At 36.1% G+C, this 18,021-nt stretch overlaps 1 protein-coding gene across 1 annotated transcript; it reads left to right on the forward strand.

The window, feature by feature from the left end:
• Positions 1-3,263: 3,263 nt before the first annotated feature.
• PDC (phosducin) lies at positions 3,264-7,755 on the forward strand. The gene is made up of 3 exons (XM_010853067.1): positions 3,264-3,324; positions 4,306-4,457; positions 6,751-7,755. The coding sequence occupies exons 1-3, from the start codon at positions 3,264-3,266 to the stop codon at positions 7,273-7,275; spliced, it is 738 nt and encodes a 245-aa protein (XP_010851369.1). The 3' UTR covers positions 7,276-7,755.
• The last annotated feature ends 10,266 nt before the right edge of the window (positions 7,756-18,021 follow it).

Genomic DNA, 18,021 nt, shown 5'->3' on the forward strand with positions numbered 1-18,021 from the left:
TTGTGGTGTGCAGGTGTGTGGGCTTACCTGTCCTGCAGCATGTGGCATCTTAGTTCCCCAGGATCAAACCCAGGTCTCCTACTTTGCAAGGAGGATTCTTAACTACTGGACCACCAGTGAAGACCCCCACAGTCTACTCTTAACATAGACTAATCCAATCAATGGATCAGGTTTTCCCCCAAGTAACTGGATTATCTTTTCAGTAAAAGAATTCCTTGAAATTGGTGAAAGTCTTTTTGAAAACTGAAATTTCTTTTTTCTCCACTAGATTGCCAACTAGGTTGGCAAGAAACAGGTTAAGAAGCAGGATGCTTCTCTCTCTTCACCATGTGAAGTAAAATTTCACATAGGTTTTCTTAAACTTATGTACATTTGTTGTAAATAGTAGCTATCCCAAATAATCAATTTACTTTTGCAAAATAAAAGAGACTAGCCCTTTCATTGTCATTTATTTGAAATACCAATTTAAAAAAAACAGAGAAACTAGCTTGAAACCAACTTTCTGAGGACTAAATAGCTATTGAAGTTATCAAACAGTTTCCATTACTTTGTTCTTCTGAAGAAAATTTATATTAATTTTTCTTAGATGCAAAAATTACTTTTAAGTAATTCCAGTAGGTAATTAAGTGGATTCTTTTGTCCAACAGCATTGAACTTACTTCTGTTTTCTCTTATTTTCATTTTCTTTTATTCTTTTTCATAACTAAATTTATTCAAATTTAAAATTATCTATTATAGTTATTTACTTATTTTTAATTAATTTATTTTAATTGGAGGCTAACTACTTTACAATATTGTGGTAGTTTTTGCCATACATTGACATGAATCAGCCATGGGTGTACCTGTGTCTCCCCATCTCGAACCTCCCTCCATCTCCCTCCCCATCTCATGCTTCTCGGTTGTCCCAGTACATCAGCTTTGAGAGCCCTGTTTCACGCATCGAACCTGGACTGGTGATCTATTTCACATATGGTAATGTACATGTTTCAGTGCTATTCTCTCAAATCATCCCCACCTCGCCTTCTCCCACAGAGTCCAAAAGTCTGTTCTTTACATCTGTGTCTCTTTTGCTGTCTTGCATATAGGGTCATCATTACATCTTTCTAAATTCCGTATATATGCACTAATATACTGTATTGTTGCTTTTGTTTCTGACTTACTTCACTCTGTATAATAGGTTCCAGTTTCATCCACCTCATTAGAACTGACTCAAATGTGTTCTTTGCTATAGTGGAGTAATATTCCTTTGTGTACATGTACCACAACTTTCTTATCCATTCATCTGCATGGAAGCAACAGCTAGGTTGCTTCCTTTCCTAGCTATTGTAAACAGTGCTGCAATGAACATTGGGGTACACATGTCTCTTTCAATTCTGGTTTCCTCAGTGTGTATGCTCTGCAGTGGGATTGCTGGATCATATGGCAGTTCTATTTCCAGTTTTTTAAGGAATCTCCACACTGTTCTCCATAGTGGCTGTACTACTTTGCATTCCTACCAACAATGTAAGAGGGTTCCCTTTTCTCCACACCCTCTCCAGCATTTATTCTTTGTAGACATTTTGATGGCAGCCATTCTGATGGGTGTGAGATGGTACCTCATTGTGGTTTTGATTTGCATTTCTCTAATAATAAGTGATGTTGAGCATCTGTTTGTTAGCCATCTGTATGTCTTCTTTGGAGAAATGTCTGTTTAGTCCTTTGGCCCATTTTTGGGCCATTGGGTTGTTTATTTTTCTGGTATTGAGCTGCATGAGCTGCTTGTATATTTTGAAGATTAATTCTTTATCAGTTGTATATTTATAGTCACATATATACTGTGGAATAGACCGGCATCCCCTTGACTGCTTTTTCTTAAAAGTCTTTTCTTGTTCAAACTGGCAATCAAACTGGCAAAGACCTTTGACCTCCAGTGATTCTGGGTAGGAATTGTAATGAGGGAAACAATAAAATTAAGATGCCAGTACAAATGTTGGGGGACAAAGTCTCAGCAAGAAAGGAATTGAGACAAAGAGTTCTGGTTTACCATTCTGTGCCTTGGGAAAGCACCAAACAGACCAAGCTCAGTGTCTATCAACAAAAAATTAAGAGGGGATCAACACATAAGCTGGATGATATCACTGCTTAAAACTGACTTTGAAAGAAAAAGACAAAGGGGAAAGAGTAGAAGAGGGAGAAAAAGTAAAAAGAGAGTATATCCCCCTGTTATTTCTCCTCCCCTGACTTGAAAATTTCAAGAAAATCACAACTATAGAGACTTTCTTAGGGTATGTGTTAGTATGTATATTAGAGTTTTCCAGATAATGGAAAGATAAATAGGCAAATAAGTTGGATTTGAATGTGAACTAAGAATAAATAAATTCTACACAAGGGCATCAAGGAGGTTCCTAAGAATAAAACTTCACATGCTTTCAGTGGATTTTGTGACAATTTATTTTAGCTTCTCAAAATTCTATAGGCATAGTTACTGGTTGCTTCCATTTGGTTGGTGGGTGACGTCACCAAAACATGCTTTATGGTATGGAGAGCAGTTACGGCATAAGGCTTCAAATTGCACTGTTCCTTAAGATCAAAAATCGTTAATGCCAATTTAGAAGCTGGATTTGTCAAACCATACTGAGAAAAAAATGACACAGTATCTTAACTTCCATTTAAAAGTTAATGCTTTAAGACTCAGCTCTAAAATCAAAAGTAGGTTCAAATCCTTGCTCTACCACTTACTATGTGATCTTAAGCTAGTAAAATTTAAACTCCCGGTCCTTTAGCTTCCTTGCCTATAAAATGGCGTTAACAATGTCCCTGCTACATATGGCTGTGTGAGAATTAGTGACTTCTGACACATAAAATGATTGATACTTTGCCAGGCACATACAAGTGTTCATAGTAAGTATGTAATTATTATTAATTAAAACATTATTACTATATAAAATGATTATAATTTTATGAAATTTGGTAACAGTAATAAAAAAGAAAATCAGTAATAAATAATACTAAGTACACAGACCTAAACTGAAGACTTTTTAAGTAAAGACAAACTATAAATTATGTAAAATTCTTAGGTCAAAATATCTTTAATGACCCAAATACTAAATTAATGTCCTTTTACGAGGTAGGCAGAATGCTAAACACCATATCACTTAGTGACAACCCTTAACTTACATGGAACCTGGCAGCAGAATATATATACATCTATCTCTCCTAGAATTCATCTGTCATCATTACTTCTTTGTTTATCCTACAGATCATATCAAAACTAAATCTCTAAAATGGAAAAAGCAAAAAGCCAAAGTTTGGAGGAAGACTTTGAAGGACAGGCCTCACATACAGGTAAGCAAAGTCAGAAGAAAAAAAACAATTGTAAACTTAAAATTAAATTTGGAGATCTCTTATTGTCATTACTCAGTATGAAACTTAAGTAATACCTTTGAATGGGTTGATGGAATCATCTAAAAAATATTTGACTGCATAAATTAATGTGAAATCAAATACTTGTGAAACAATTTTAATTAGATATCAAAGAAAGAGAAAAACACTGATTATTGAGAATTTCTTGCTGTCTGTCATAAAACCTCTCTATCTACACTACACGTAAGCCACTTTTCTTCTCTCCTAATTTCTCCCACTATGGGCTTTCTTTGCCATTGTAAACAATAGAAAACCAAAAGAAAAATAAATAAATTGAGTTTTTAATTTTAATTTTTTGAATCTAAAAAATACAATAATTTTTTAAAATATAAATTTATTTGTTTTAATTGGAGGCTAATTACGTTACAATATTGTATTGGTTTTGCCATATATCAACATGAATCTGCCACGGGTGTACACGTGTTCCCCATCCTGAACCCCCCGCCCACCTCCCTTCCCGTAAAAATTGATTTCAATATTCTTCCAGAATAACTAAGACTTCATTTTATCCAAAGGCTGTTTTCTTGATCTGTTAAATTATGTGTGGCTGTCTATATACCACTAGCAAGAGTTTAAAAGTCAAATAGCATGGCGTAAATTTTTAAATTCAAGTTTCTTTTAACTCTTTTGAATCTTATTTAAGTAATACTCCCTTCTCTGTTTAATAATCATATAGAATTTTTAGATTTAGTCAGGAGTTTGAATGAATTTATATGAATACTAAACAAAAATCCATGAAAACTAATTTCATAATGACAGTGACCTTCTAAGTATAACACAAAACCAAGAAATCACAAAGGAAGATTGATAAATTTAGCTATATAAATGAGGAAAAGAAGGAAGGAAGAGAGAAAGGGAAGAAACATGGAAAGGGGAGACAGTTTGCTTTAAATTTTATTCCAGGACCCAAAGGAGTAATAAATGATTGGAGAAAGTTTAAACTGGAGAGTGAAGATAGTGATTCAGTTGCGCCCAGCAAGAAGGAGATTCTCAGACAAATGTCTTCTCCTCAGAGTAGAGATGACAAAGACTCAAAAGAAAGATTCAGCAGAAAGGTAAGATAAGAAAAAAATCTATTATTTATTATTAACAATCTACAATATGTTTTTATTAAAGTATTGTTTGTATTAGCAAAAAAAAAAAAAAAAAAGCAGGGGTGGGGGTGGGAAATGCAGTAAATGCCTTTGCCTATGAAGTCATCATAGGCAACTGTTAAAAGAATGAGTTACAAATACATGATCTGACTTAGAGGTAGTTCCACAATATGGGAAAGCAAGATGCAGAAAGTTATGTGATACCATTTTCTAGAGCAATAGAAAACAAACACTGTATTTGTATTTATGCTGAAATGATTATATGAGTATATATGTAAAAAAGTACAAAAAGACACTGACCAAACTGACAATATTGGTTAAGTGGAAGGGTGGGGTGCATTGACAGTTCTCAGCTTCCTCCTTCCAAGGAGGAGGAAGAAGGTAAGCAGAATAAGCCGCAATATATCCATGATTTTTTTTAAAGGAGCATTTAAAAAAATTCTCATTTGTCTCTTATTATATAATGTGTATGTAAATCAGTATTTGTGGTTCAGTCTGTTTAACAGAGAACTATGATAGCAACTTCGGAGAAGGCAATGGCACCCCACTCCAGTACTCTTGCCTAGAAAATCCCATGGGCGGAGGAGCCTGGTAGGCTGCAGTCCATGGGGTAGCTAAGAGTCAGACACAACTGAGCGACTTCACTTTCCCTTTTCACTTTCATGCATTGGAGAAGGAAATGGCAACCCACTCCAGTGTTCTTGCCTGGAGAATCCCAGGGACGGGGGAGCCTGGTGGGCTGCCGTCTATGGGGTAGCACAGAGTTGGACACGACTGAAGCAACTTAGCAGCAGCATGATAGCAACTTACAAATTATACAAAACATTTAACAATGGTTAGGGTTAAAATAAATTAATTTGGAAAGATAAACTTAAAGCAGAAAAAATAATAAGAAGAATGAGATAAAAAAAAAGAGAATGAGGACATTAGAAAAACAAATATAGGAGGAAGAAACAAGAGAACAATGAAAGTACCAGATATTTCTACTTAATCCTGGTATCTTCTATAAAAAACCTACCTCATAGGTTTATTGTGAAGATTAAGAAAATAATCTATATAAATTATCTAATAAATAGTAAATTTTCCATAAATTTGGGCGTCACCCAACTTCCATGGTTCTGGGCTGCTCCACATCAATTAATCACACTATATCCCATCAACACTCCTTTATATCGTGTGTGTGTGCATGTGTGTGTGTGAAGGGAGAGGGTGTTTAAAATTCTGTTGCCTATATCATAATGACATTGCAATTAAGAAAGCCTCTGCAGGTAATTTTATATTTCAGCTGCAGTGAAAAGTAGCTGTCTTGCAAATAGAAGTTAGGTCTTTTCTCATTTTAGCCTAAACCAGTGCATACAAATCACCTGGAGGGCTTGTTTAAACATGGCTCACTCAGCCTCACCCTGCCAGATTCTGATTCAGTAGATCTGGGGTGGCGCCCCCAAACTCGCGTTTCCCAGAACTTTTCGGCTGGCGGTGATGCCACTAGTCTGGCTAATCTGGTGAACTCCAAATGTTAGTAAAAGCTGTCTTGCTTAAATGCCATCCTACAGATTCCAAAAAAATCAGTAAGTGATTAGACAAAATCTTTTAAACAACTTTTGTTGAGGAGGCAATAATGTCCAAAGGCATTTGTTGGGGACCCATTTAAATGAGTGTGCAGGCACTTGTGTGCACATATGTGTATTTACAGTTTTATGAAAGTCACTCTAAAGTAGACCTTGCTGGGTTTTTTTTCACCCAAACTGGAATATTCCACGACCATCTCACAGCTCAACTATATTCAGCAATACTAATGTATGCATTTAATCATGAAATAATTACTGAACCTCTATTATGGGCCAGACACAAAACATATTAGAGAGTGATGAATGACACACAAAAAACTCCTGCCCCCACAGAACACAAAAGTTAGGAAAACTAATATGAGACAAATAATATATATAATGATATCAAGTATTATTTATTACTATGAAGAAAAATAATAAAGCAAAACGGGTACTAAGTGTGGGGCAGGGACACTTTTAGGTTGAATAATCAAAGAAGGTGACATATGAACAAATGAGGTGGAAGAAAAGGCCACCTCAGGAGGTAGTGAAAGTGAGTCACTCAGTCGCGTCCGACTCTTTGCGACCCCGTGGAGGTAGAGGAGATAGCAAATGCAAACTCTTAAAGTTGAGAACAGGTTTGTTATGTATAAGGAATACAAATTTCTGACTGATTGATCTCTATCATTTCTTTCATCTATTCCCAGATGAGCGTTCAAGAATATGAACTAATCCACAAAGACAAAGAAGATGAAAATTGCCTTCGTAAATACCGCAGACAGTGTATGCAGGATATGCACCAGAAGCTGAGTTTTGGGCCTAGATATGGGTTTGTGTATGAGCTGGAATCTGGGGAGCAATTCCTGGAAACCATTGAAAAGGAACAGAAAATCACCACTATCGTTGTTCATATTTATGAAGATGGTATTAAGGGCTGTGATGCTCTAAACAGTAGCTTGACATGCCTTGCAGCCGAATACCCTATGGTCAAGTTTTGTAAAATAAAGGCTTCTAATACAGGTGCCGGAGACCGCTTTTCCTCAGATGTACTTCCCACACTGCTTGTCTACAAAGGTGGGGAACTCCTAAGCAATTTCATTAGTGTTACTGAACAGCTGGCTGAAGAATTTTTTACTGGGGATGTGGAGTCTTTCCTAAATGAATATGGGTTATTACCTGAAAAGGAGATGCATGTCCTAGAGCACAGCAACATGGAAGAGGATATGGAATAAAGATTCACTATGTCAATGTTTCATATTTCATATTTCTCCTTTAAGCATTGAACACTGATTTTGGTAGTATTCACATTCTTTTAGGGAATACCAAACATAGCCCTGGCTTTTCTAATTTGGGGAAGAAAAACTCCAGACTGACACTAAAATTATATGATTAGCATGTCTTAATATTAGTTACTCAAGCTGATATAACACTTTACCTCAAAACATTGTAGTCTTCAGCAATATGTTAGTAGACAAAGAGAATATGAAAAATACTGTGAAAGTTTTCAAAAATCCCTTTCAAGTTATATGTTGGCTTTTTTATTCCATGCTTTTCCTTATTGTTATTACAAGGTTTTTCAAATTATATTGTTAATTATAAATTTGCTTGTGTAATAAGAATAAAGTCTCGTAAGGAAATACACTCTCTATTTGAAGTCTGTTCTCTCTCAAATATTATATTATCAAGGCCCTAAAACATTATATAACCCAAAATACAAATAAATTTTCATTTGGTAAGATATTTTATATTCCAAATAAACTAATACATAAGAAACTTAGGAACACTGTGGTACATTAAAATTATTATTAAAAAGTATTTGTTTAAAAATACAGTTTCAGAGTTTCAGAAAATAACTTTAAGAAAAAAAGCGAGTAGAAGCAAGGTCTTTTGTTTTTTTAGACAAAAGAATAATATTTAGTGGTAATAATAATTACAACTATTACTTATTGATTGTCTTTTAAGGGTCAATATTTTATACATGTCATTTCTAATACTTAACCACAATTCTGCAAGTAAGTATTACTACCATTTCATAAATGATGAAATTGAAATTCAGAGAAATAGAAGTTCTACTTCCATTTCCCTTGAAAACACTTGGGAAACTCTCCTGCTACACAAACACATGGAAATGCAAAATAAAATATAATTTGAAAAAATGTTTTTAAATGAAGAAATGAGATGAAGAGCAAGATAAAAGAAATTTCTAGGTATCTGAATCAGAGCAAAAAATAACCATGAGTGAGAGCCAAAATATGTCCTATTATTGAAGGCATGGTGCTTGGTAAATAATCAAAAATGTGCTCTCAGTGACAAGTGTGCTTAAAACAGGTTGGCACATTTTCCCCTGATGAGACAATGTTGAAGCCAGACATACGTCACAAGTTCTAGTCTCCACTCTCCTAGATGACTACTTTATGGCTCCTCTGCTTTCCTTAAACCTTTTTTACCCCGGTCCAAACACATCACCTTGTCCATATTTCGTTGAGGAAACAGAAATTATCAGATGAGCCCTGCCTCACCTTTCCATCACCAATCTAAAATGTGCACCTGTGTGTAAACACTGTTTCCGTTGATGTGAACACGGAAGAAGTTTATGCAGCCATCTAAGGTCAACTGAGACAACGATGCTGTGGATCCGATGCTCACCTGCACAGTAATTTCACTCCTGAAATTATCTCTCTTCTACTTGCATTATCTATTTCTCACTTTCTCTATGTTGTATTATTCATATTGGCTTGTAAATGAGTTTTTAAACTGTCCGCTATTTAAAATATGCCCCTTAAAATTTCCAGCTATCCTTCACTTCTCTGCTTCCCTTTAAAATCATGTCTCCTGAAAGAAGGGTCTAAAGTCATTATCTTTATTCCTCATTTCCAATTTTTTTCATCCAACTCCAATCAGGTCTTTGTCCCAGGCACTCTAATTACAGTTGCAGTCAACTTGTCAAACTGAAGCTTATTTCTTATAAGTCGTATTGTAATAGGGAAGAATAAATCTGACTCCATATTAGATCTGTTTCTTCTATGTTAACCTTTGTATTATACTGCTTTTGCTATAAGCTGATCACTAAAAGAATGTTGCCTACAACCTGAAATATACAGGATAGCCCATTCTCAAGGCTCTGACTATTAAATATGAAACATTTTCCATTTGTATAGAGATCAAAAAGTTGCATAGCTGAGAATAACATTTGTCTTGTTGGAGGTTTATAGGAACACTGTCACCAGGATCACATGGACAGATGCAAAAACAAAGGATTCCAGCACCAAAAAGTTTGCAAAAATCAACCACAATCCCTTTCCTTTTAGTATAAAAGACGCTTGAATCGTAACTCAGATAAGATGATTCTTTGGGACACAGTCCACCATCTTCTCAGTGTGCTGGTTTTCTGAATAATGAATTCCTCGCCCCAACAACTCCTCTCTGAATTTCTTGGCCTGTTGTACAGCAAGCAGTATGAGCTTAGACTCAGTAACATTATTCCTTATTTTATTCTATCTCCTATAAGCATGTGTCAGTGCTGATCACCTTCCCTCTTAAGTCACTTCTTCTAGCTTCTTTGAAACTACAGTATATTTATATCCTACTGACTATTACTTCTAAATCTCCTTCTGTAACTTCTCTAAACATTCATCCTAAATAGCCCTCTCCCACCTATAGTCTTAAATACTATTTATATTCAGACTGCTTTCAAAATCCCATTTCCAGCTCTACCTCTCTTCTGGACTCCAAAATCTCATTTCTCAATTGGAGGAAAGGAGGAAAAAAGGAAAAGAAGAATGGTAAAGAAAAAGAAGGTCCTCAATTACCTTAGATAATGGTGATACAAATGTGGGTGAAACAGAATTCCTAACTATGACTAGCTTAAATGACCAGTCTCTAGCATATAGTTGCTACAATAAGTAGTTTCTGCTTATGAATCCAAAATTCCATCTTTTATTCCTCTTTATAAATTGGGAAAGGCATTTTAAATACCCTGTGGCCTATTTATAACTTGATGAATGCTAGACATAACAAAAAGATAAAAAGTGCTGGGAGGGAGACTGAAGGGTAATTATACATAAAGTGAGGAGCTTTTAAAAAATAGTTCCACATGTTTTCTATCATCAAGTAACTGCTAATGAATTTATTAATCTCTTACAGGGTTCTCTGTCAGGGAATTATTGGACTTAAAAACCATAGCAAAAATAGGATCTTTATATGTATATTTATAATTTAAAAACTCCTTAGTAAAACAGCTCTTTTAGATTGATATTAATTCCATGGACTAGAAGTAAATATTTAAAAAGATGACTGCAAGGCAGTGAGGAAGAATAGTCAAACATGTATCTCAAAAGAAAACAATATTTTAAGATTAAAGTGTACGTTCTTTTCAATCATCAGCCATTAGTAACTGCAGGGTAGTGTAGCTTCATAGGGCAGAGGGAGGAGAGCACCACTTAATGGTGAAAGAAGACTCTCATCTACGGAAAAGAAGAAAAATGAGTGCTCTGAAACAATTCCTGTTCAATGAAAGCTTTACTCTTTTAAGAAATGACCCACTGCGCATTCATTTAAAATAGAGAGCTGGCAAGCTTAAGCAGGACTAGACCCTGGAATGTATTTAACCCATAACTGCCAAAACAAAAGTAACTAGGTGGCACCTAGGTAAAGGCAGCAGTGATGATAGCAACCAGCCTCAAAATAAGCGCCCAGTGACTAAGAGATGCCAGAGTGAGGCTTTGATGAGTGCATCAGGAAGAGCCAGACAAAAGGCAGGATTTGACTAGAATATTTGAAGCCCGCTGCTGCAGAAATCCTGGATTACAAACTCCCCTCATGTAAACACTTAATCTGCTATGATATTTGGCAGGAGGAGAGAAAAAGAAAATTTTTGTCTCAGCAAAAGAATGATTTTTTTTTAATGTAAAGATTTCCAATGTCATAACACGTCCCAAATCAAACCACCCAAATAAGAACTGGAATAGACTTGAAAAAAAAAGCCAAGAGCGTTAGTTGGAAAATAATAGGAAAATCTGTAGAGAATAGCAGAATTATCTTGGAAAGTGAGAAGCTTATTCACTAGTTTACAAAATTTATTGATAAGCTGCAATGTGCCATGCAGTGTCCGTGACCTTAGGGAGCTCAAGGTAAAGAGATATTTAAACAAGCAGTAGATGAATAATGCACCTACATTTGTATATAAACCTATGTCGTATTAGTGGTGGCAGTTAGTATTCTGAGCACTGGTTGCCAGGCTTTCTAGGTTTGAATCTACTCACTAATTCTGTGACCTTAGGCAAGTTAACCTCTTTATACCTGTTTCTTCATCTATAAAATAAGGAAAATAACAGCACATTTTGGGGAAAAAAAAAAGTAAATTATGTAAACTACTTAGAATGGCACCTGTCACATAATAAGCATTACCCAATGTTAGTTATTATTGTGATAATTATATATTGTTATATATAATGATTTATGAAGTAAAATGGTAATATGGTACATAAATATAAGATCTCAAGATATGCTTACATAAATAGAAGCTCATTTATGAAGAACTTGGAATGTGATTATCTACCCAAACATACCACTCATTCCTCTATAAAAGACGTTATTTTTAAAATCTACATATTTGAACTGAAAGAGAAAGATTATAAAAAACTGTCATTTCAAATTGACTAAAGATACCACAATAAATATAAATTAAATTAGTTTTGAAAATAGAAGTACCAAATAAACATTAGCGCACAAATAAGAAAGAAATCTACACAATATTGGTGGTGCTAGTGTTAAAGTACCCACTTGCCAATGCAGGAGACATAAGAGATGTGGGTTCAATCCCTGAGCTCAATCCCTGGGTCGGGAAGATCCCCTGGAGGAGGGCATGGCAACCCACTCCAGTATTTCAGCCTGGAGAAGTGAATGGACAGAGGAGCCTGAAGGGCTACGGTCCGTGGGGTTACAAAGAATAGGACACAACTGAAGTGACTTAGCACACATGCAGACACTGAATTTACTGCAGAATATAATTACGATCATAATCTAGCCCCTCAAATAAATCTGCTGCTGCTGCTAAGTCACTTCAGTCGTGTCCGACTCTGTGCGACCCCACAGACGGCAGCCCACCAGGCTCCCTCATCCCTGGGATTCTCCAGGCAAGAACACTGGACTGGGTTGCCATTTCCTTCTCCAATTCATGAAAGTGAAAAGTGAAAGCTATTATCTTACAGTAAAAATTTGATCCGTTTTTCTTTGTTCTTTTTCCAAATATTCAACAAATATTTGAGTGTCTAATATGTACAAGGAATTATCTAATATGTACAACACAGGGGTGGTGATTAAAATGGGAAACATATAGTCATTTCTTCTTCTCAAGAGACTTGCAACTAGGAGCACACATTTCTGAAATTTAATTTAAAAGATGGGTATTTATTTTTATTTATTACTGAGGCCTTCTCTTCTGGAACCCAAGCTGATATTGAATTTCAGTGAAGAAACTGTCATTCACTCAGGCCCCTCTGCTTACCTAACACACTGCTGTATCCACTTAGTTACTCCTCTTACTGTCACTACTAACCTTTTTGAATCTTCAATTTCAATATACCATTCTCTGATGATAGCCATCTACCCCTTCAACGCTCTCAATCCTCTACTCCCAACGCATATTCTTTAAGACCTCCACTTTCTCAACCTTATCTTTTTAACAGTATCTCCATGTTCATGGTTTCTATCCTTCCCATGTGGCCTAGACACTTGGCAGATGAACATCAACCACCTTCCTGCTGGCCCACTCCATATTTCGTCCTTATATTCTTTCAAAGCACTTCTCTTTTAAGTCCCCAAAGTTCTGAACATTTCAACCAGAGTCCATAGTTTGTCCAGTAAACAATTCCCTCTTCCATTTCTCACAACCAACATTTCAAACCTTTCTCATTCTCCCTCAGCCCTCCCCTTACAAATCCTTCCTCCTCTGAACAAATGACCTTGATTTCAACACTGCAGAAGAAATTGAGCCTCCTCAGCAAGAACTTCCCTAATTATTTACCTCATAGATATTAACCCACTATTTGCCATTTCATTGTTCTCAAAGATGTCTCTCTTTACAAGGCTAATCCTGATATCTGTGATTTTAATCAGATTATATCGTTCAAATTTCACAACTTTTTTGCTTATATTATATAATTTTTCTTCTCCTTCTAATTAATTTCTTATTCACAACCTGAAGTCAAATATGTATCTCTGATTACAATTTTTTTCTCTAGGTCTTCAGAATTCTCACTAGCTGTGATGCTCTCTAACATTCTCCTCTTCATTGCCATATTCTTGAAAAAAAAATCCATGTCCTTATTAATCTTTTCTTTCTTTCCATTTACTTCTCCACCTCTCTTTCTCAACCACTCCACTAAAAGTGATTATGACAATGACCTCTGTGTCAGGAAGGTTTCTAGCAAGGAACAACACAACAGAAAGCTATGACTGAAGGAAGTTTAATGAAGCGACTACGTGCATATACAAACATGTGTGCTATATGTATATACAGAAGAATGTGGGCAGGAAATTAACAAGAAATGGTAGAGCACCACAGGGCCAGCAACAGGTGAAAACGACTACTACCCCCCGCCCCCAGGCCTTAAGGAAACCAGTGAGACATATCAATAGTATAGGAAAGTGCTGCCCAACAGAAGCTTTAGCTGTTGGGAGAGAACACTGCCCCTGCCGATCTATGACCCAGGAGGGAGAGATACACCAAAATAAATAACTGGAGCTTTCTTCCTTCTGTTCTCCTATCTTTGCTTCATGCCTCCCATTGTCCAAACCTAACCAGAGGCCAGAGGGCAGAAGAATCTTATTTAGATATGTGTTAAGTCACCTTTCCCTGGGCACAAAGCATATTGGAGAAGGACAGAAAGTGGTTCTTAAGAGGCAAATGGGGGAATATACAACACAACCATCTAACCACTAAACCCATTAGACTCTATAATCCTCATCTTGAAACAAATATAAAGGCAAAAACACCACATAAGTCATGATTACTAAAGAATCCATGTGAAGGCAATACTAGCCATGTTATCCAATAGCAGCTTTGGAGACTCCAAATAACATAGCTAACATTTTTATAATGTGTTATAGTATCAAAAGATTTCACATACACTATCTTATTTGAGTCTCACAATTCCTCTATAAGATAGGCAGAGCAATGGCTTTAATACGTCTTGTTCAAGGATGGAGACTTTTTTTTTCAGCTTTACTGAGGTATAATTGACAGAGCTATAAGACATATAAAGTATACAACATGATGATCTGATACACACATACATCATGAGAGGATCACCCCACCACCAATCAGGTTAACCAGCACAGAGGATGGAGAAATCGAAGTGTTTGTGCTCAGTTGACTTGCTCAGCTTTATACAGCTATGAAGAGGTAGAATTTGAACTTAATGCCTAGCACCTACACTTTTCACATTACAGCATATTCTTTATCTAGCAGTCACCAACACGAAGAACACACTAACAACCAAATTTGGGATTCTCAGGGATTAAAATATCCGTTTTAATACATTTCAAGTCCACATCTCAATTCTACAGAAAACAAAAGTTACCTGGAATCCAGACAAAGCTTCAGTATATTTCACAACTCCAACAGCAAATGCAGTGGCCATGGCCCTGGGAAGAGAGAACAAAGTTAAGTATACAGTAATCTCAGTTTTCAATTATAGGTTTTCCTTATGTGGCCAATAGCATTTAAGGAAAACACTGCATTTTATCTTTACTTGAGGTTCTCAGTTACAACAAGTATCAAAGTCCTTTTATCTTTCATGGCTCTTTTATTTTTCCATAGTATATAAGACAATGCTGCTTCTTGATCACTCAGTCGTGTCTGGCTCTGCGACCCCATGGACCGCAGCATGCCAGGCTTCCCTGTCCTTCAACAATTCCCGGAGCTTGCTCAAATTCATGACCATTGAGTCAGTGATGCCATCCAACCATCTCATCCTCTGTCGTGCCCCTCTCCTCCTGCCTTTGATCTTTTCCAGCATCAGGGTCTTTTCCAATGAGTCGACTCTTCACATCAGGTAGCCAAGTTTTGGAGCTTCTAAAGATTAGTTTCCATAAAACCAGGTATTTCACCCTAAGCTATTTTACTTCTCAGAGTGTCCATCCCCACTCCCAGTCCCTGAATACATCCTCAGTTCAGTTCAGTTCAGTTGCTCAGTCGTGTCTGACTCTTTGCGACCCCGTGAATTGCAGCACACCAGGCCTCCCTCTCTATCACCAACTTCCAGAGTTCACTCAGACTCACGTCCATCAAGTCAGTGATGCCATCCAGCCATCTCATCCTCTGTCGTCCCCTTCTCCTCCTTCCCCTTCTCCTCCTGCCCCCAATCCCTCCATCAGAGTCTTTTCCAATGAGTCAACTCTTCGCATGAGGTGGCCAAAGTACTGGAGTTTCAGCTTTAGCATCATTCCTTCCAAAGAAATCCCAGGGCTGATCTCCTTCAGAATGGACTGGTTGGATCTCCTTGCAGTCTAAGAGACTCTCAAGAGTCTTCTCCAACACCACAGTTCAAAAGCATCAATTCTTCAGCGCTCAGCTTTCTTCACAGTCCAACTCTCACACATACTACCTTATTTCAAATATGTTACCTCAAAAATAGTAATTTGTTTTTAAATTGTGACATTTATTCATTGACAACACATAGTTAACTTCCATACACTGTTCCTGTTCTAACAAATTAATATACTTTCAACAGGCAACAATAATTACACTTGAAATTCAACTTGGTAGGCAACTTGAATTATGAGATTTACATAATAAATTACATAAGTCCCAAGAAGTTTAGAAGCATAAGACCATGGCTTTACACTGTTTATTTTTTATTAAAAATACAGATGACATTTTTGCCCATCATTTTTCCTACTTTGAGTATTTAAAGAGAAAAGAAACTTAAAAAAATTTTTTGTTGTAGTTTTTGTTTTAGTGGGGGAATGGAAAGGAATTTTAAACTTGTTTTGACTTTTCCTGAGGTGAGTAGCAATGAATTACTATCCATTTGAAACAAGAATTACTTTACTACTCTTCTCAGCTCCACAGCGAAAATGTAAAGTAGAAACAGTTTCAAACATAACTATAGTAAGAATATAAATGATTTAAACCCATTAGTTAAAGGGCATACATGCTAAGTCACTTCAGCTGTGTCCGACTCTGCGACCCTATGGACTGCAGCCCACCAGTTTCTTCTGTGAGTGGGATTAGACTTTAAAAATCAAGATACTTTCTGTTCAAAAGAAATACATTTAAAATATGAGGACACAGAAAAGTTGGAAGTAAAATGATGGGAAAGATATAACAAGAAAATAATTTTAAAGCATGCATCACTAAATTAATATCAGACAAAACAAGCTTAAAGAGAAAAGCATGATTAGATATAGAAATTGTCATTACATAATGATAATACAGTACATTTTAACAGGAAGATCTATTAATTTTAAGCTTACAAATACCTAATAAAATGTTATAAAATATACACAGTACAAATTAATAAAATACAGGTGAAGGTCCCTGGCAGTCCAGGGTTTTAAGACTCTGCACTTCCATGGCAGAGGACACAGGTTCAATCCATTGTCGGGGAACTAAGATCCTACATGCTGCAGCCAAAAAAAACTTTTTAAATAAAAATTTTTTAAATAAAATACAGGAAGAAAGTGATTAATTCACCACCAGATATTTCAGCTCAGTTCCTTTGATCCTTAATACATCATTATCAATGTAGCTATTAACCACATATTAACAAGTTTGATCTAAGGGACATATAAAACATTGCAACCAATAAGTAGTGAACTAATAATTTTCCCCTATCTAGCACACAAAGAATATTTTCAAAAGTTAATACGCTATGTCACTGTAAAACAGATTAAACTTTAGGACACTGAGATTAAATCGGCTATGACTCTTAACCTTGCATTATCACAGTCAACATCCAAAGTGAAAGCTCTCCCAGCCTCTTCCCACTCACTACTGCTCGCCCACCCCCAACCTGCTGTTTGCCATAATGTGCTACTGTATCATTATCACCGTTCACTTCCATTTCCTCTCTAAAAGCAGTACGCTTCCCTTTATTTTCAATCTTTTCTCCCAGACATTCCTTCCACATCTTCGCCATAAGTGGGACACAGTTCTTCAAAAGATCCTCTTTCTCTTTATTGCTTTCAAGTGGTACTTATCTATTTTTTCAAAATCCAAATAGCATTGACACTCTCCTTCACTCTAGATCGTTGCTCCCACATTCTTCTGTAAAAAATATTATGTGCTTTTCAAGACTCACGTTGTTTGCATCACGTTTCCTTCCCCCTTGAAACTTGTCACTTGTCAACTAGTGACATTCCAATTATTCTCCTTCATTTATTAAAAATATCCTACTAAACGCACACAGCCTTCTCTTATGCTTCAGGTTCTATTATCATGTTGAGCATTATCATTATTCTACCAGATCATCCTTCCACAATCTGAACTCAGTTCCTTGACTGCCTCATTTCTTTATCTCCAATAACCTAGTTTACCACAATCATGCACTTCATTTGCTATCATCTATGTGTTTCTTCTCAAATCACTATTCCAAGCATTCTTGCTTATGATCACAATCACGTCTCTGTATTTATTCTTCAACTACCAAAATTCTGAGTTTTTTATTTTTTTCTCGATCTTCAGTGCATTAATACAATTCACCAGAACATTCTTTTTCTTTCTCTATCACACTGCTTTTTGCCCTTTCTCTCCATTTTTTTATTCAGTTTAGATTCATGGTTCATTATTTAAATAATATCCTTTAAACAACATTATTGGAAATATCTTAAATTTCTTGGCCTTTGCTTTCAGCTTATCTGTTGAACAAGACCCTTAAATCTGCCATTTACTTTTTCTATTCTTAAATCTGAGAAGTCAGACTACTTGGAGGGGGAATCATAGAAGTCCACCTATTTATTATTATTAACCTCAA

The sequence above is a fragment of the Bison bison genome, unplaced genomic scaffold (assembly GCF_000754665.1).
Source record: "Bison bison bison isolate TAMUID 2011002044 unplaced genomic scaffold, Bison_UMD1.0 scf7180017864322, whole genome shotgun sequence".
Lineage (NCBI taxonomy): Eukaryota > Metazoa > Chordata > Mammalia > Artiodactyla > Bovidae > Bison > Bison bison.

Excerpts from the sequence above, each read along its gene's own strand:
- PDC (XM_010853067.1), top strand. The coding sequence starts at position 3,264 with ATGGAAAAAGCAAAAAGCCAAAGTTTGGAGGAAGACTTTGAAGGACAG. Across the intron at positions 3,325-4,305 it reads AGGACAGGCCTCACATACAG|GACCCAAAGGAGTAATAAAT; the intron begins GTAAGCAAAGTC and ends ATTTTATTCCAG. Across the intron at positions 4,458-6,750 it reads AAGAAAGATTCAGCAGAAAG|ATGAGCGTTCAAGAATATGA; the intron begins GTAAGATAAGAA and ends ATCTATTCCCAG.